At 41.3% G+C, this 20,778-nt stretch overlaps 1 protein-coding gene across 4 annotated transcripts in view; it reads left to right on the top strand.

Moving 5' to 3' along the window:
* Nucleotides 1-20,778, top strand: part of LOC140536726 (roundabout homolog 2-like) — a 115,903-nt gene that overhangs the window by 57,059 nt on the left and 38,066 nt on the right. For all 4 annotated transcript variants that reach the window (XM_072658705.1, XM_072658704.1, XM_072658703.1 and 1 more), the window contains exons 3-7: nucleotides 12,373-12,530; nucleotides 12,729-12,849; nucleotides 13,766-13,904; nucleotides 17,392-17,528; nucleotides 19,639-19,763. In XM_072658705.1, coding sequence (XP_072514806.1) covers nucleotides 12,373-12,530; nucleotides 12,729-12,849; nucleotides 13,766-13,904; nucleotides 17,392-17,528; nucleotides 19,639-19,763 — 680 coding nt within the window. The remainder of the gene's footprint in view (nucleotides 1-12,372; nucleotides 12,531-12,728; nucleotides 12,850-13,765; nucleotides 13,905-17,391; nucleotides 17,529-19,638; nucleotides 19,764-20,778) is intronic.

Below are 20,778 nucleotides of genomic sequence, written 5' to 3'. Positions count from 1 at the left end.
CATTAGTGAACTTTCATGTGTTACGTCAGCTGAACACCTACCTCTTTTGAGAGCACTTAATAAATCACTAATATTTATTATCCTTTCTTCCATTTGAACTTGTCTTGTTCTTCTTCTTAGGTTTTGAATAGTTTAATAGTCTCTACACTCTAGGAACTTTCTAGGAATTGTGTATTGCATGCATTATTCTAGTTATATAGTACTCTTAAGTAGCACACCTACTGAAGTCCTGGATGAGTTATAAATACATCCAACTGTTGTACAGAAAGAAATCCGGTAGCTAACGACCACCCACAAATTAGAGTAAAAGATTAGAGTCAAATATCATCATCAATTCACAGCTGCACAGGTATGTGAAGTGCTTTGTCTCTCTGTTGACAACGATCATATAACAACAATAACAAGTAATTGGATTGCAACTGGGTTCAGTCACACATGTATAAGCACACGGACACACTTAAATCCCTCTACACTCTGGGAGCTGATACGCTAAAGTGAGTTTGATGATAGCTTTTGTGGAAAGTGCTCTCTAGACAAATAAAACATATTGTTTCAGCATCCTGCAGTAAAATAAAGCATAGACCTGCTCTGCTCGTTTGGATTGTTATGCTGATGTATGTGGCAGCAGCTCAGGCCGTAGCAACACAGATGGTCCTCACCGTTTCGGGCTTCCCTCACACCACTTTTCTCAATTAAATCCCAGCAGAGGCCAGCCAAGAGGTGGCCGCTCACTTATCATCACCAGTGAAACCCAGTGTTGAGTGGACGCACGTGATTTATGCACTGGAAATTATAAAGCCCTTTAGCGCAATCGCATATCTAGGGCAAATAAATATGTCTGAGGATATTCCAGACCATGTTAACCAGGGTTTGTTCCCACTGAAACTCTTTTGATTGCCTGGCACTTTATGCAAATGTGGTTAATTGTAAATCGGTGAGGGCTTTCTGCATGGTTTATGGTGGGCTACCTTGAGGTGACCTTACTTGATTTAGTGATGCTGTTTGTTGGACTAAACAGAAAGTTTATTGTCTTTTGCTATACAATTTCTACCTTTGGTAAAGGATCTCCTTTGGACCATTACTGATCAAATATTATTTGGGTGGTAGACCACTTTCTGAGAAGCAGTGACATCAACATGATGTGTGTGGTAGGTACATTTAAAGACGTTGATGGTGCTGAACTGCTATTCTAAGAATGGGCCACTAGTCTTAGTCTTTCTAGTTACAGTGGACCCATGGTGCTACACTGATGGATGAAGTAGAGGTGGGCTGATAAACTGTGTGGCAACAGATTAGGGCTACAGTCAGTAACTGTATACAAAAAATTTACTTACATGGTTGATGTGCCTGACAATATGGCTAGTGATTGTACCTCAGTGTATTTAAATGGCAGAACATGACAGTATGGGACAATGTGATGCCTCTGCTTTAAACGGGACTCATTCATGCTTTTGAATTGGGAATGTACACTTACCAAGCACTTTATTAGGTATGCGGTATTAATACTGGGTAGGGCATGTTGTGCATTATTTAGAGATGCTTTTCTGCTCACCACAATTGTACAGTGTGGTTATCTAAGTTACAGTAGCCTTTCTTTCAGCTCAGACCAGTCTAGCCTTACATTTACATTTATGGCATTTAGCTGACGCTCTTATCCAGAGCGACTTACAAGGTTACTCATATTACAGAGGTGGGCCAATGTAGTGTTAGGAGTCTTGTCCAAGGACTCTTATTGGTGTAGCGCAGCATAGTCACCAAGACCGGGAATTGAACCCCAGTCTCCCACGTGGTGTGGTAGCTCACTGGCAGGTAGTGGTGTTATCTGTTGCACCACACCAACCTCGCCTTTCTCTGTTGACCTCACCAACAAGGCGTTTTGGTCAGCAGAACTGTCACTTGTTGGATGTTTTTCTCTATTGCATGATTCTGAGTAAACTCTATAGACTGTTGTCCAAAATCCTAGGAGATCAGCAGTTCTAGAAATACAACAAACCAGCCTTTCTGATACCAACAATCATGTCTTGCTTAAAATCACAGAGATCACATTTTCCCCCATCCTGAAGCTGTTGGCCTGTATCTGTATGATTGTCTCCTGTGGTCCACCAAATAATCGAGCCAGGTCAGGTTGAGTTTGATTAGGGCTTGAACTACTGGAGATACCAGAGCAGAGTAATGTAATGCAAGAACATGCCGTAATGCCGACCTAGCTAATATAAAAACATGATGCAGCTGTGCACACATCAGGCACTGAAGTGGACCCAGTGTATTTGTGTGTGTGCTGTTCTATGGGCTTTGGCTGTGTGACACTGTGCCGTAAGCCGTGTGATCGCACTTGGCACTGTGGAGCTATGAAGGGACAGCACAGGAGAAAAAGCCCACTGCGTCCCTGGGCCATTTCTGCTTTAGTGAAACAAGGCGGATAAAAGCCCTCTGACTCACTTTCTCGCTACGTAGCTGCAAGCTTTTCTCCACATTGCTTCTGCATGAAAGTGGATATATTATACATCTCTCTCTATCGGCTCTCTTTCTCTTTCCTTGACTCTATACTGATGATGCGGGAGGTGGCTTCATTCCAGTGGATGTGGTGGTGGTGGTGCTGTGCATGTGAGTACTCCATCGCATCCTGCAGTCACAGACTTTTGGCATTCAGTTCAAGTCTCACTTCATTCATTCATTTAAACAGGCTTACTCCATTATTTAGAAAACAAACAAAAGCTCTTATTGACACTTAAGGATTTAGAACATTTTAATTTCTATGCAAATTGAAGTTGAAGGTTCATAGACTGAACACACATGCTGTAGAAGAGCACACAGTGGTAGACAGACAGGGCATGGGCCGGATGCCTACAGCCTCTGAGGGACTGCCTTAGGAGAATGAGGATGGAGTGTATGACTGAATACTTTGGAGATGAGTATGAGGTTAATCAATTATAAATAACAGATTCAGAGAGGGGATAGTCAGTGTTACTGTAATCAGGAAGAGAAGCATGCGTGTTATGCATGTTCTTCTCCATCCCTGTCTCATTTTACACACAGAGGTTCTCTTGAGCATTGGTGTCTGCAAAGAATTGCTTTAAAAACATATTTGCATTGAACCGATATTTAGATTTAACAAATATATATAATATATAACACCTACAAATAACATGTAATATAAAATCAAATGTAATCAAATTCTCACAGCTAGGCTCCAAGGCTCTAGTAGAAAGCCTTCCTCGCACAGTAGAGACAGTTACTCCAACAAAAGCAGAAGTATTTAAGTAGAAACAATGAATGAGCAGCTATCCCAGTATTTTGCTCCATGTACTGTATGTAAAGTAAATTTAGCAAAACACTGCATACAGTTATTATAGAGATTGAGCGAATTAAAAACTTTTTGTGTCCATTCCAACTTAATAGTAAAAATGTCTGCAAGTACTGCAATGTTTTACTGTTTGCCAAACCACCCCTACATCTCCAGTACAAAACTACAGATGCAAACACAGGACACCAAACACTTTGTCAAACTGTGGCAAAAAAAAACAAACACACACACACACACACACACACCATATTTTACAGTCTCCTTGACTGGGATTGGGAAGCACATAGCTATGCCCTGTAACATCCAGATGTTGATGTGATCAAAAGGGGTGCACAGTGTGTCACAATGCTCACCCACATGATCTGCATTACCAAACATTTCACTGTAGCTGGCTAGCAATCTCTCCTACTGTCTACACTTAAAAGGAATTATGTGTGCAAGCAGCAAACCTGCTTGGAATGCTTTATTTGTTTGAAATGTCCTTAAGCCCAGTGAGTTGCATTTGATACGCTGATGAGAGCTAAAAAGAGAGTGCTTTAATAGGTTATCTGCGCTCGGGCTTAGCTTATTGCCTCGGGGGACGCTATGGAAACGTTTCTACTCTCAACAGTGAAGTTTCTCGTGACTGATTGCTGATGACTTTTTTAGGGCACAGACATACAAAGTTGTTTATTTATTCAAAAACTGCAATGCAAATGTGCCTGTCTCTCCCTCCAACTCTCTCTCTCTGCCACATTATGACTGACTCTCTCTTTCAACCCCACTCTCCCTCTCCCAGCTCTCTCTCTCTCTCTCTCTCTAGAGAAGAGATAATACCCTCATCAGCAAATGTATGTGATTATCTCACAGGACTGCTGATTCTTTATCTATTTTTTGTCATCAGCATGACAGAAATAGGACAGCCCCCTGAGTGCCAAGGAGATCATGGCCCGCCCATGTCTACTGATGTCTGGCCTTTTCAAATTTAATATTCAAAACACCACCACCTACGGCTTCATAAAACTTTCTTTAAATGACCCAGATGAGGTTCTGTGCATATTAATGGAAATTGTGGTCAACTGCAGGAAGCTATTCAGAAAGAATGTCAGTACTATATGTGTGTATGTTAAGTTTTAGGGCAGAGTTTTACACTCATTTTCTAAAATTATAAGTCATTACCCAGTGTCTGATCACTGTGCACACTGAATTTAGCCTTACACTGCCTCTGCTGGTTGCTTTGAGTGCTTTCTGAACCTCTCGTGGCGTTCTCATTCTCCTTTCTGGCAGCGTGAAGAGACATTAAAGCAAGACCAAAGTCATTTATTTTTCCACAGAATCATCTGTTTCCCACAGAGCCTGATTCATTCAGCCAGGGTGCTGTTTATCTAAACCACTGCGCTGCCTGAGCCCACCTCGGTGGCAGTAAGTCTGCCACTTCTACTCCAGTAGGAAAACAAAAGTGTGAATGAATGGGAATGCTTTAATAAAAAAGGAGCTCTGACCTGTCTGGCTCATATATATTCCATCCATGCATTACAGTGTCCTCTTTTTCCTTGCCAGTGCTGAGAGTATATTATCCTACAGGATCAAGTGTGACAATGAAGGCAAATTGACCACAGGCAAATGCTAGTAATTTGCAGGTCTGTCAAGGGTCAGCCTAAATTTATAGGACTTTCAGTTTTTACAAAACGTAGCAGGATTAAGGGCGACAGTGAAGGCAAATTGACCATAATCATAAGCTTGTGATTTCAAGGCCTGTTAAGGGTCAAGCTAAATTGATAGAACATTCAGTGTTCACAGAACGTTGCACTGCTTAATCAGACTCGGTCAGTAGTCCTTGTTAGGGGATGTTAAGGGGGATGGAAATCATATTTCCATCGTGTACACTCCACTGCGGTCTATAAGTGAAATGACAACCTATCCTGACGTTAATAAAGAATTCATAATGGGCAGGATCTAGACCAGAGATGTGCATTCTGGCTAATTTTAATGTTTGCGTAGCCAAAAATGTCACCAAATGTAGATCTACCATCACTGCTACCATCGTAGCTGCATTGACACTGTTTGCTCAATCCGTTATAGCAGGTAGCAGTTGTCATCACAACTGAAAGTATATAGATCTTGGGCAGTTGTTTTATTCAAGGTTAATTTATTAAGCACTTAAGAGATAATAATAGTATAAAGCAAAACTTTGGTTGTTGGAGAAAATGCTTAGATGCCGTTTTAAATGCCTACATACAACCCTGTTATTTTGCCTCAGAATGACACACTCTTATTTTTCTTTAACGCTGGATATTACCGCCACCATGACTTCTCATAGCTGCGTAGCACAGGCGAGTCTAGCCGAGTCTATTTGTTAATGCTGTAACAATAACCTTTTGTATTTATTCCTTTATAGAAGTGTTCCTGTCCTTCCTGTTGGTGTCCAGTCAACATAGTGTGGTTAGCTAGGTGAAGAGAGTAGGGTCTGGTAGGGTTAGCTTTTAGCCACGCACCTGTGTAATACCATGTGAGGGGCTTTCGCTTCCAACAACAGCACTTCTATGTGTGATGTGTCACCTGGCCAGATTTGGGGTTTTAGAATTGGCCTGTTTTACGGTTCTGTATGGATTTTGATTTTGTTTCACAATATGTCTTTCATGTACTGAACTCTTAATATTCTACTCTGCCAACTGCCAAAGTAAACACATGGACTTGTCTACAAATACAAGCATATTTGCCACATCTTACAGCCCTATTAGAACAGAACAAAATCACTTGTTAGCCTATAATGTACCCAATTCCCAAACAGCGGTTTCAGTATTCAAATACAGTCACTGACCTGAGTACTCCAGTACCCGTGCACATGCCTAATCTAGACTAGACACAGTGCAGTTCAAACAGACCCAGCAACATGTAGATGCTCTGCACTGCACATTCTTCAGGGACAAAGTGTCGCCTTGGGAGCTCATTTTTGTCTCACTCTCTCTTTGTATTTTGTCAGCTCTATTTTTCTACTCTTCCAACACTTGTTAGGTCATCCCATGCAGACTCCTTTGACAGAAATATACAGCCTAAATAAATGATACAAGGTCAATATTTGCAGAAGGACTTCTACTCTTTCTGAACCTCCAAAAATTATTGCACAGCCTTCCAGGTGCTAACATTGCCAGGTTAGAAATGTTCCCAATGTGTGTAATGCAGGACGCCGCAAGTGGGATAAAACTTTATCCCGGATATGTCTTTCAGGTGTCCATAGATCACATCAAAATGTATATGTCCTGGTGCTGGTCCGGCATTATGCTTGGAACCTCAGTGCTTGATCCTTCAGGCTGAAACACTTTCATGACGCTCATTTTTCAATTCATCCACAGCTGAACCAGTCCATTATCAGTTTCCTGTGTCCCCCACATGAAATTCGGCTTATTCAGTTTGCCAGCTAACCTCAAAAGAGGACACGCTTGCTTCCTATATAAAGCCTGTATCTCTCATCTCTCATGACAAAGACATCAGTACAAGAAAGAGAAAAGAGAGGCATCACATTTCTTTAGGGAAGAGCCTCGTGTGCACTATGAGCGACTAGAGTATCTTCTTTGCCTTTTCTTGTGTCTGGAGTTAATCAGACCTGGACAGTACTGGATTTCACTACACTTTTTCTCTGATAAGATTCTCCTGACTGTATTTACATTGTAGACGTCACAACCCCTGGTTCTTATTACCACAACTGTAATGAAAGTCAGCAAGGTTCTCTACACTCTTAAGCTCTATTCAGACTGAAGTGGTTTACATAGAGAGGATATTAAACAACTCACTTATAGTAATAAGGAAAATTCAGATTAACATGATTTGTCACTTACTTCAGATCCACGACATGTTTGTTACCTTATGTTTAGTTCCTTGGTTTAGACAGACTTTCATCAGTCTCATTCGGCCCAACTATCAGGTGTACTCTGCAAGTTTGAGCTAAACCTGGTATGCTGCCCAAATAATTACTACATCTATGGACAAATGCCATCTCTGCTGTTGCTCCGTGTTAAACTGAACAGAAATATGCACTATTCCAACCTTCCGACCTTCTTCCTGTATTTTACGTTCTTGCTTCAGCCCCAGACAGTTCTCACCAATGAGCAAAGAGATTGTTCTTACATGGTTTGCTGTGATGCTTTTTGCTGTGTTTGTTTTTTTTCCTGTGTGAAAACAAAGCAAACCAAGGGGAAACCGCTCCAAGTTTACAAACCCGTTAACAAATTCAATCCAGAGCAAACTAACTATAGGTGTGAGAACGCCCTGAGGGTCCATTTAGCAGTGCTGATTATTTTGTGCAGCACTTCTTGATTAGTTCTGCAGCAGCAACTTAGCTGTGAACAGCACAGTTCTTTTCTGACTCTTTTCTAGCCTGATTGTACTGAGATTATCATTATCCGTCATTGTTTAAGGTTCACAGTTCGATCTCTACCCAGAGAAATTACAGTATACCTGAGCATCCAGCACGTGATAAAACGGTTCAAAAGTTCACTGTGTTCAGCTTGATTTCTTCATGTAATCACATTATATATATATATATAAAGATTTGAAATGAAGGCCCTTGGTTAGTTCTGTAGCCATGTATCTTCTGAGGTTGGGCTTAAAGTGTACTTTGATGGAATCGCTACACTAGCAAAGTGACAAGGCCTTGTTCTAATACATTAAACAAGGCCTTGCCTCTTTGCTAATGCAACAGATCTGAAAGCCAGAGGAGCAGTGGGTTCACAACAGCAGAAAAATCAGAAATGCACTGCTAATTCTTGCATGTATGGCATTTATACAGTTAGAATGCAGATTGGCATATATGTAGGTTCAGTGTTCTGTACTGGAGTACTGAATACTTCACTAGTAAGTGATCTCTATTAGTCTAAGAAGTCCTAAAACCCATATATTAACATACCGAATCAGTGCAGACATCTGCTTTAATACTGCTTTTATTGATCCTCACTAGCGGGGTGATTAACAAAGAGTGAAGTAAGTTGAGTTCAGCTGGGCTTGAATAACGGAGAAACACCTGCGCATGGTATTATTTTTGCCGGGCCTTTCAGCATCAGCTTATTATCTCCCCACTGCTTCTTCTCCGTAATTACATAATGATCCACCATACAGCACGGGAGAAATACCTTCGCAGTGTCTCGTGTTTAGAACCCCTGTTGTGCTGTGGAAGGAAATCCATTAGAGAATCAGCTTCCTTTTTGTCCAACCGTAAATGAAGGCTCTGAACGAGGGGGCTCCATACTGCTCATTTGAATAATTGAGCTTGCCGCGGCGGCGGCAGACGGGGCGGCTAAGGCGGTGGATGATGTGGAGCAATTAGGCCGGCCAAACAATGCAGCACTGCTGTCCCACCAGGGGGGGGCTCTTCTTCCTATTTCTCAAAACCTCCTAATTGTCACTGCTACCCATCGTTTTGCTTCCGGAGTGGTGGAATACGCCCTCAAACCATTCAACTCTCTGCACTGGATGGGGGCATTTATTGTAAGGATAGGCATTTTATCAGTTTTAGTTTTTCGGATATTCACATTTTAAAAGAATAGACAATATTTTAAACTATTTATAAACTTTTATGTTGTTAAGAAGGAAAATGTCAATGGTGGCATGTTCAATGTATTTCCATGCACATATCCTACAACAGTGCAACAGTATTGACACACCGTCTGATCCACCATAATTGCAAGAATTGAAATAAGATTGGGAAAAGGCCAGAATGTCACTGAAATATGATACGATGGCAAAGGGAGACAACAAGCCTACTTTACCATATTACCATGGTGAAACAGCTATTGATTTAGACTCTGTGTGTGTAAACCCACACGTCAGTTCTTCACTCTCATAACTACAGTACTATCATATTTATCATCAGTTTCATAGGCCCTACAATAGAACCCTGTGGGTCTCTGCAAGCTATGCTAAAACAAATGGTTGCTAAATGATTCTCAATAGTTCTGCATTAGGATTAATAACTGAATAATAAACATTAGGTTAAATCTGTTAACTAAACAAACACTAAAGTCCTGTTCAGATTGTATTATTTATATATTATTACTTTTGTAATAATAAGATTTGCCTGGCTCCTCAGGGATAAAACTCTCACTTGCACAAGGATCAGCAAGTTTTTACTGCACCAGTGTTTGCATTACATGATCATACAATCACATTCATAACACCTGTGTCTAAACAGATACTGGCTCTTATTTCAGTTTGGATTGAAAGAAAGTTTTGACCAAAATGTTTTAGTTTCATTATTCAGAAAGACTATAATATGTATTTTAATATATATATATATATATATATATATATATATATATATATATATATATATATATATTGAATATAATAAGTATTTCTGATGAAAGATCTCTGATCTGAGACTAAATATGGCACATAGTAGCTGCCAAAAAAAGTGACATCTGCTTCAAAAAACATGGCAATGTGTATCTAGACTGGAGTTCAGTTAACAATGGTGGGTAATTCTGCCTTCTATTTTCTCAGAGGACAAGGAACAAAAAATCCACACACATCATTGAGGAGCCCCCTTAAAAGAAAGAGAGTTACCCCCTCATGCAAATTGCCCCCATGCAGATTGAATCTCGTCCTAATAGTGCTTCAGAGGGATTTGGATGTTCGTATATACAGTATGAATAGCCACACCCAGTGCTAATTTAGTGTTCCTCCTCTATATGCTGTCTCTATATAGGACCCCACTGAAACCTACTGCATTGTATTCACACCACAGGGGTACAGTGTTTAGTGCAGCCGCACCACCTCCCCCCCGCCCAACTCCCCTCTCCTTCACCTGTCCTCCGCCTCTCCTCCTGTCTGCGAGTGGCTCTGGAGCTCATGCAGCTGTCTAGCCCATCTCAGCGGCTGCTAAGAAACCCAGGCGGCAGACTGGAAGAATCATTATGTTGTGGAGTCTCAAGTGTGGGCATGCATTAGAGTGAGAGGGAGAAACTGGTGTGACATATTCAATTGATTAGAGAAGGCTTTCGAATCAGAGGAGTGAAAGAAGGAGAGAAACGGCGGTGATGTCAGGAACAACGTGGAACTCTTTTTGCCTGTCCTTCTATCTAATGCCATCAGTGTGAGGAAATGCATGTGCTGCCATTTGATGGTTCAGGCTTTGATTAGAGGCGGCAGGGCGCATGTCACCTGAGGTGGATAAGCTGTGGGGTGTGTGTGTTTGTGTGTATGTGTGTGTGAGAGAGAAGGGAGCAGCGTTTGACAGCGAGTGCACACACAGCACAGAGCCATACGGCAGCATGTGTGTGCCTGTGCGTGTGGCACTTTCTGACTGAAGCGCTCCACGTTCTCTCAGTGCTGTGATTGACAGGCTGGCCTCAGGGCCCTGTCTCTGTCACTGCTGTTTGTCAGAGATGTTCCTCTGGGACTCGAATATCATCCAATTATTACCAGCCTCCTCCATCTCTCCCTCTCTCACTCGTTCTCTCTCCCACGCATCCTCCCAGGCTGTTTGAACATTCCAGAACATTATGGAGGCTTATGAAAGAGAATGGGCTTATTTTGACACTAATTGGCCAGTTTTTTCCAACACAATGTACCATTAGTGCTTGTTTGGTATCCAGTACAGAACTGTTAGAATAATGCATTAACTAACCTTGTTGACACGTAATATTTAAAACAGCTGCCAGTCAGTGGTTAAAACACTGGTTGTGTGTTTTTTAAGTTTCTCTTTCTCTCTTTTCCGTCTCTCCATCTGTTTAGGGTGGGCGATATGACAGTTTGATATCGTTATCATACTAAATTAAGTTTTACTGAGTATATAGTGGATATCAACAGTACTTAAGAAGCACCGACCGACTGCATAATTTATTCAGGGCACCCAAGTGGCTGACCTGTCTAGCATTGCATTTCCGTTATAGCAGAGCAAAGCCATTTTCACTTTGCCTCCCATTGATTTCTATAGAGACAGACAGCAGTTATATGCAGAGAACAGTGGGAGCTGCAGCAGAGCACAGCTCAGCTTTATGCAAATAAGAAGCGGATTTAGCCAGTGTGGTGCAGCCGAGAGTCAAAGTGTTCACTGAAGATGGAGAAAAAACGTTGATTTGCTCAAAAACAGTATTTGTATTCTGGGCAGCCTCACTCGCTTACATGTGGTCCAAAAGGGATTCACTTACAGTGGCATGCAAAAGTTTTAACCCAAGTCAATATTTGGGTTACTAAAATATCAAAAAAGTAAAACTACTAGTTGATTGACAACCCTACCTTCACTTAGGGTAAGAAATTGTGGGTACTGACCAAATATAACAAGATCTCAAATACAGCTGAAATGAGTTTCCTCCATCAGGTAGCTAGGCTCAGTCTTCGTGACAGAGCGAGGAACTCTGTTATCCAAGGCAGGTTTGAAGATGTGCTGCTGTTCCTTTGTGTGGAGAGGAGCCAGCTGTACTCACCCTATTACCACCTGTGACCCTGAATTAGATCAAGCTGATGAGAAAATGAATGAAGAAAAAAATGGCAACTCATCCATGAAGTTCATATTTGTACACCACCGCTTCAGAGTCTGCTAAGTGTTTTGCAGTAAAACAGGGGTTGTGATCTGCCTTTATAGCAATCATACGTGCAGTTCTCTCTGAATGTTTCTTGGTCTTCCAGACCTCTACCTTTTCAGTTACCTGCCATTTCTGCCATTACATTGCTAGGCAGCTGCATAGAGGTGCCTATGGGTCCTAGTGGTCGGGACAAGGTTTTGCTAATTACGCTCTGAGGACATTTTGACTAGCGGTGTCCACACGTTTGCATGTTACTGTAGTTGTAATGTAAATGCAAGTTAGGTTCAAATGCTTTTAATACTGGGATAATATACTGCTGTTTAGCTAGTACAAACATTTTTTACTTTTTAGCATTTTTTATGTAGCAACTCGTTTTTAAAGAAAAAACATTGGATCAGTATGGGTTGATACTCAAGATTTCAATATCAGTATTGTTATCGGTATTGTCTGATTGCACATAGCAATTTTATCTGTTCCAACTTACCACAGTTCTCAAAAGCAAATCATTGTTGCTCACATTCTGATATAATGCCTCCTCTCACCCCTCTCTCTCTCTCTCTCTCTCTTCAGTGTTGCGGGATGATTTCAGGCAGAACCCCCAAGACGTGGTGGTTGCAGTGGGTGAATCAGCCACATTGGAGTGCCAGCCTCCTCGGGGCCACCCCGAACCCACCACCTTCTGGAGAAAAGATAAAGCTCGTCTCGATCTCAAAGACGACAGGATTACTGTGAGTGCTGACTCCTTTCCACCTGAACAACAAAGCTGATCTTATACCTCAGGCAATGTTCACATATCCTAGTCTGCGTTCATTTTTACATGAACATGAGAAACAATGACAAAGTTATTTACTGTAATGAATCACTTTTTAAATAAGTTTGTGTGACGTGTCCTGAAGTGCTCTCCCCATTCTTTTTCTGTTGCACAGATCCGGGGCGGAAAGCTGACCATATCTAACACCAGAAAGAGTGATGGAGGAATGTATGTGTGTGTGGCCACCAACATGGTGGGGGAGAGGGAGAGCGAGATGGCTCAACTTTCTGTGTTTGGTAAGTGATAATATTACATCTATTTAAAGGAGAATTGATGATCCCTGAGAAATGGACATAATATGCACATTATAATTAGCTGTATAATTACCCATGCAACACACATTTACATGTACACGTGCAAAGGCAGCAGAGCAAAAAAAAAAACCCATAAAGACAGTGACCTAAAACCAACAACATTTACATTTAGTGATGTACATAAAAAAAAACAACCAACCCAACAAAACACAGAGCTCAGAATTAATAAAGAGTAGGAGTGTGACAATAGCAATTCAGCTGCTGGAGATTGCATTTCAGCTGCATTGATTTTGGAATGATATGATCGAGTGTAATCTACTTTATCTAGAGCCAGTGTGTAATGTGTGTATTCCACTACTGTATAAATAATTTGTGCATTTTGAAATAGAATTCTGTCAAACCAAAATAATTAAATCACAGTAAAATCTGAGATTTCATTGTAATTAAATTGAGTGGTTGTGAATAGGAATGTTTATGAATACTCCACTACACAGTTAGCTGTTCACTGGCAGTATTCAAGTAGTGAAATTACAGTGGGGGTTATTATGTTTCACCACAGAATGATAAATAAACCCCGGTTAGTTTTATGCAGAACTGTAAAATGTTAGTTTATTTTCTTTGCTAATGCTTGCAAGTGCATATATTTATTCAGACTTGTGTACTCCAAAACGAGTGTGCACCCATTGGCGAGTTTTTATGATGTGGCTGATAATGATGGACCAACAACTATAGCCGGTGTAGCTGGATTTTACCTGCTCTAGCTGATGTTAATGCTAATATAAACAAGAGTAAACAAGTGATATGTGCATACATTTGCATATGTTTTGCTGTACGTTCACATTTGTACCTGCTATGATGTACATACATATGTGTTTCTATATGTTTTTGTGTGTTCCAGAGCGGCCCACGTTCGTGCGTAGGCCTGTGAACCAGGTGGTACTAGTGGATGAGAGCGTGGAGTTCAGATGTCAGGTGGAAGGAGACCCCTCTCCTTCGCTGCGCTGGAGGAAGGATGAGACAGAGATCCCCCGCGGCAGGTGAGGGGAAAGCCCTTTCTGCCCAGTCACCACGACTGCACAGCCCTACATTGATCTGCAGCACTGATGTACTGAACTGTATAGCATTTGATTCCACAGACCAGGCGCCCCTGATGTACTGCTGCTGAATGACGCTGCGTGACAGATAGCAGTAGATTAGAATGCAAAGCTTGGGGTCAGAATGCAAATGCAGTTCTGTAAAGCAGAGGCGCAGCAGTTGTGGATTTGTTATGGTGTGCATGTTAAGAGCCCTCTGCTTTTTAATGCAGTGTGTGGGCACAAGCACAGAGCAAGAGAGATATAGTGTATATAAAATATAGAACATGAGACATCCCATATCCTGTAGGGCTCAACCAATATGAAACGTTAAGTACTGCGAAATATTTTAAGGACAAAAAGTTCTGATACTGATCAAATATATAGTTAAAATATAAATTCTAACACAATGTTTTAGAGCGACATAGACAAGATACTTGTTATTTTGTGGATGATCAGGCAATGCTGTAATTGAAATGGATATACAAAACCAGTGAAGGCAAACAGAAAAAGAAAAGCCAAAGAGAAAAAGAGAAAGAACTAGCAGCAGCAGGCAGTAACTGCAGAGTTTGACAGAGGGCTTTGTCTTTTTCCGTTTCCATTCCCATGAGCTTTGTTCCAGAGCTTCAGCCCCCACTGCCTGTTCAATACTCTCCTCACAACAAAGACTTGCGCTCCAGATGACTGATGGAGTACATCTACTGCATATGTGTCCACTGCTCATAGTTTCCCATAAAACACACATACCGGTCGACTAGAACTGTTCTTTGCACAAATCCATAATTGCCTTGCTCTTACAGTGCCTCTGTGCCACACCACTGCAGTATTCACTGTGCATACATTGCATCAGTCTGGACTTTAGCCTCAATTTCCATCTCATTACATTACATTACATTACCAAACAGAGATGGCCAAGCTAAATGGCAGGATAAAAATAAATGTTGGTATAACATTAACACTCCATTAGCTTGTTTTTAGACCCAGTGAAATCAGTTAGAAAATGCTCCTTTGGCTTAATAGTATGTATTTGGCAGTGGTATTATTCCTGTTTTGTTGTGTAGAATCTGAGTTCTAAGACTTTTGCTGTAGTGAATCCAGAATAAACTAGTTTAGGGTGTAAATTACAGGATTGTATACATTTTCAAGAAAAAGTAAAGCTTTTGGAATTATTGGATTTCTACACCTATTACTAATAAAATGTGCTCTGATTATTATTAAGTCACAATTATAGACAAACATAATCTAAGTAAACTAACAGCACAGACATATATGTTATATGTTTCTCAGCATATTGAGTAAACATCATTTATTTACTTATGTGATTTGGGTCATTCATTGTCTTGCTGCGTCACCCAACACTTGAGGTTCTAGACCGCTGCCCTTACATTCTCCTATGAAATGTTTTGGTGCCCCTCCATTCTTCATTCTTCCTTCAATGATCGAAAGCCATTCAGGCCCCGAGGCAGCAACCAAAAACACCACAATCCTACCTGCAGGTAGCAAGGTTCACAAGAGGACTCATGGCATTTGTGTGTCTGTGTTTATGCTACAGTGAAATGGCCGCTGCTCTAGGTGTGAGAGCAGTGTAAAGTGCTGAGTCGTGTATGGGGGGTCTCCTGTGTGGTGGCTAGCCTCCCACTGCCTTACCGCTAGCTAAATAATGGCCCAGTTCCAGGCCCGCGCCCCTTGTCCCTCAGTCTCCTCCACTCCTCTGCCCAGAGGACCCCTCCAGGGAGGCGCCTATATAGGTCAGAGCTGTGACGTGACTGGAGTCTCCACCAGGCTCAGGCCAATTAGAGACCATTGTCGTTATTCTACCATTGTAAGCGTCACCAGTTTCTACTTTCATCACCTTCCTCTTGTGGATAAACACATAAATACACAAAGACATAGACATGAATATACATACACATGTATATTATTAGACTAATTAGACTAGAGCTTTTCTACTGAAACACTGTGATAGGGACCAGACTCTCAAACCTTCTCTATCCTGCTCCAACCATAAGTACAGTGTTTTATATCTACTGTTACAAGTTTGAACAAGCAACACTAAATATATGAAAATGTTCCATTTACCAGAGTATGAAAATTTAGCACATAACACAACACACAAGCTCAAACAAAACCTGCAAATATAAAACCGAGATATAAAACAGACCAATTCCAAAACCCCAAAACTGTTATGTAGCTGCATTAGCTTGACTGATAATGTTTACACCCCCTAAAATTAACATGAATTCAGCCCACTAGGGTTAGCCTTTCAAGGCTAAATGCAGTGGCATGCAGAAGTCTCTGGAGCGTCTAAAAAGGATGAAGGTGAACTGGCAAATGACTGGCTACAGTCTTTTCAGTTAGCTGTTCATACCTTTTACTCTCAGCTAAAATGGGTTTCAACATACAGCATTGGTGTTTTTCCACCTCTTTTTAACAACATAGTGCTGAGTGGGTAGCTCCTTTAACACAGTAGCAGTTAGGTAACGTGTCACCTAAACATTTATTTTAAGAAAATGTCATCAAATATTAGTTTCAAATACTGATATGATTCTTATGCATATTTTTGTGCATCCATACATTTTTAAAGACTCGAAATAGAACAGAAAGACACAATTTCTTATTAGGTTGAATTGGGGATTAGAGATTTTTGTCAGTAACCTGAAAAGCTTTTCCAGCCACGCAACAGTTGCTACATGAGATATCTTTTGTAGGTCAGACATGGATAGGTCGATTACAGTACACTTTTTCTCTTTGTCTCTCTATCTCTGTCTCTTGTACTAAAAAGCAATGAGACACTCATGCTGTGCTCTCCTGTGCTGCAAATTAGCTGGATGGGTTGCAACTAGCTGCTGTAATTGACTTTGTAAATGCTCTCCTGTTTGTTCATTTGACTCAGCGCATACTGCAGAGGCTATGCCTCCATACATAGTTTAGGCACATAAATTAGTCATTCATCAATGAAGCTAACACAACCTCATTTAGAGCTTTGCCCCAGATATGCCAGGCCTCTGCATTCTTCCCCTCTCCTTTCTATCCTTTCTCTGGAAGAACACACACACTCTCCCATACACACACACACAGACAGAGGCCAAACACAGTGGGTTCTTCTTCATAAATATTGAAGCAGTGGAACAGTGAGGGGTTCCAGCTGAAAGCACCTTTCATTTTGCCATGCCTTTCATGCTTGCATAATTGACACCCCTTTTTCTCCGCTTTACCAAATAATCTTCAGCATGGACTCTCTCAAGGACAACGAAAAAGGCCCTATCTCCCCCCCCAAAAAAAACACCACAGACTATATTCTTTGTTTACTTTTCTTGAAACTCCTGCTAATCACTGTCTTTTCTTTTTCCTGCCGAATGTAGCACACCTGCTGTGCTAAAGGTATGAATTTGAGTGTGGTGTGCTTTGAGCTTCTGGATTTGTTTGAAGCCTGCTTGCCTGTTCTGCGCAGGTACGAGATGAAATACGAAAAAGACGACTTCCTCTTGAGGATTAAGAAAGTGTCTGCCGGAGACCAGGGAAGCTTCACATGTGTGGCAGAGAATCGCGTGGGGAAAGTTGAGGCGTCTGCTACACTGACAGTCAGGGGTGAGTTTGGGCCCGGGGCCATTGTGGTCATTCAGTAATTAAATGTTTTATGTCTTGTAGATAGAGATGGAGATATGTGTAGTAGACCTACATGATTTGGGCAAATTGCTGTACTGATACATAGGTATTACAGTTGTCTTCAAATGCAGCTCAACTGCAAGTGAAGAAGACGTGTGAGCTACAGGGTCTAAACTAATTGTTTATTTGTTTGTTTGTTTTTATGTATTTTGTTGCTTTCAGATAAACACTTACTGCCTAGATAAACAGCTTAACATAAAAGACTTTTTCACAGTACTGTACTTTGCAATACCCACACATTATTATTCATACTCATGTGTAAGGTCTGATTTAATAAAACAACTGCTAATGCTTGTTGAGATAAGCAGTAATTTGATCAGGATGCTCAAGGTTTAACATGAAGTGACTATTTGTGTCTGTTTTGTAAATGGCTGCCTTTTGCAAAATCAACATCGTAGAAGCCAGTATTGTGACAATAATAAACAAAAATGTGTTGTGCGTAGTAGCAGTAAGTGTGTAGTAAGATATTGACATAATGACATAACCAGTCAGCCACCAAAAAGCAGAGGGCTATAAATGGACCAGCTGTTTAAACAAAGCTTTCACCTGATATTGTTTGTAACCAGTAGACCTGGCCTTTTACTGGTTACCTTTCTGATAATGCAGTCATGGTGAAAGAAAATGTGAATAGATTTAGATGTAAAGTTTAGATGTAAAGATTTATTTTGATAGGTTTATAAGAGAAATATGACAAGGCGCTTTTGTCTTTTTGCTCCAAAATATCCTTTATTGGAGCTTCTTAACCCACTTTTTCAGTGCAGAAGCACAAGAGCCGCACGGACAAGAAGGCGGCAGCGGCTCTATTTACGGGCCAGTTTATTTCACTCAGCTGGATCCAATCCTGCAAGGACCACCTCCCTCTGTGTGTGTCATTCCCCGACCAGTGGGAGTCCTGTGATACACAAACACACATGCACACATACACACGCTCACTCAGGGGAGCTCAGGGCACGCCTGGCTGGCACTAACCTCCCGCTGAGATAAAGAAATGGGGAACTTAATGACAGTTTAGAGCCCCGTCTCATGTTCCACGCTCCTGTAAAGCAATATACTGTACGGTATTTCTGTCATTTCTGAAGCGCGGGGTGAGCCGGGCTAGGGAGAAAAGAGGGCGAGATGTTATGGGCTGATACGACAGTCTGAGATTTGAGTTTGTGTAATTTGTGGTTGTCTAGCCACAGCTTCCATTTGGAATTCTCCAGAATGTGCATTAAGGAAAGTCTGCTGCATTATTAAGCTCCCTTCTGAATTCACCTGATTTAAGATCCATTTCATCAGTCACTCAGTGGACTCTCCCACACTCTCTCCCTCTTTTTGTCCTAAATTTGCTCATGAATCCAACGCCACATTGTTCACTTTGAACTTTTTTTTTTGTTTTTCATTTTTTGTTTCCCTGTGGCCGCTGTGTTCTTGTCATGTGTTCCCTCCCCTGCTCCCATACACATCATTATTCTTTTACCAGCTCGTCCTGTTGGTAAGTACCCATAGCCATCTGGACCATGCTACTAACACTGCACATTTACCCATTAGTTCAACCCTTTTGCTTCGACAAATCAATACTAATTTTCAGGCAGATTTCTGTGAAACAGCCGTCCTCGTGAATGGAGACTGAACTGATGCATGGCTTTTTAAAAACGTGGTGTTCTGTGAAGTGTTTTCGATTTCAAGCTTTTTGAATAAAATCCCAAACATTAGAGTTTTGGAAAGTGGTGCTGCCGAAATGGAGATAAAGACAGTACTATTATGCATCATGATGAAAAGCTTCTCTAAAAATTCAGCCCCTGTGTGTTTACAGATGTGTTTATGCTGAACCTTACATCTCACATTATGAACCATTAGTAAACACGCCGTGTTCTGCACCTTTTCGAGACTGTCACCCACTGCATGTTAATTAGGAGCACATGCTTCCCAACACCTTAGCTTTTGCATTAAACATGAATACAAACCGATGCTTCTTCATTCCATTTGGCAAAGAGCTCGGCCTCCTGTATCTCACTATTTGTAATGCTACACGTGTGACCTTTAACCTCAGAGGCCCCCCAGTTTGTCGTGCGACCTCGGGACCAGATTGTGATGCAGGGACGCACCGCCACCTTTCCATGCGAGACCAAGGGAAATCCACAGCCTGCCGTGTTCTGGCAGAGAGAGGGCAGTCAGGTCAGTGCTCTTTACAGTGGCTCAGTATTCATGCAACAGATACTCTGTGTGTTGGGTGTGGGTGTATGTTCATAGTTGTCCTAAGTATGTGATCTTGAGATGTCAGAACTCTTTTTATTTTCCTTAATGTGAGGTTTATCCAGGTGGGAAAATAATAATAGGATTATGGGTGTCACATGATTTTATTCATTGGGATTGGATTTGATTGGATTGTGAAGAGCAGGCGTTTCAAGACAAACAAAGGCTTATCGACACTCACTCGTAGAGGCCACCTTCTGCAAGAGGGTCTAAGTTCTGGTAGTACAGGAGGCTGATAAGAAAGGGCCTTTATTTGAGCCTGAAGTGAGGGCCGAGAACATAAGTGGTGACTGAGAACAGTCATGCAATGAGAACAGGCATGTCACTTTTCTGTCAGTTGAATGACCACACCACTTTTTGGGTAAAAACAAGGCCAAAAGGGGTTTAGGCATTACACAAGGGCAAGCTACCTGTATATGCTGCTTTCACCTATAGGTGGAGGGTGAGGGTAGAGGAAATGAAAAATGTAATCTTGTTAAATTATCCCAAATTTCCTGAAGTCTTAACTATCAGCCTGTGAAATTAAGTATAAATTCCACTTCAGTCACTGCCTTTGAACAACATCCCAGATTTTTGTGTGGGTAAACTTTACAGATTACAATACTGTGAGCCAGCCTCAGTGGATTTCTAAAGCAGATGTAAAAGCAGATCGAAATTCACTAACAATGTGAAATAGATCATAACTAACTGAACCATAATAGACCATAATTAACTGAACTCCTCTCTCTATACATAAGCTATATACTGTTCTCCCTACCTGAACACTAGCTACTATACCAAGCACTGCACTATGTACTCTGTTTACGTACGAGATGCTTTTTACAACACCAGACTTGTCTACCTCAGCACACACTCCTGAACTGCCTGCCTGAGTTTTGAAAAATTAGCACTTTTTTTATCACCAGTGTTGTCAGTACTGTCATTTTTGGATTTTGGA

Source organism: Salminus brasiliensis, chromosome 16 (genome assembly GCF_030463535.1).
Source record: "Salminus brasiliensis chromosome 16, fSalBra1.hap2, whole genome shotgun sequence".
Lineage (NCBI taxonomy): Eukaryota > Metazoa > Chordata > Actinopteri > Characiformes > Bryconidae > Salminus > Salminus brasiliensis.
Note: the sequence above shows the minus strand (reverse complement) of the source record. Positions and strands in the feature narration are given on the sequence as shown.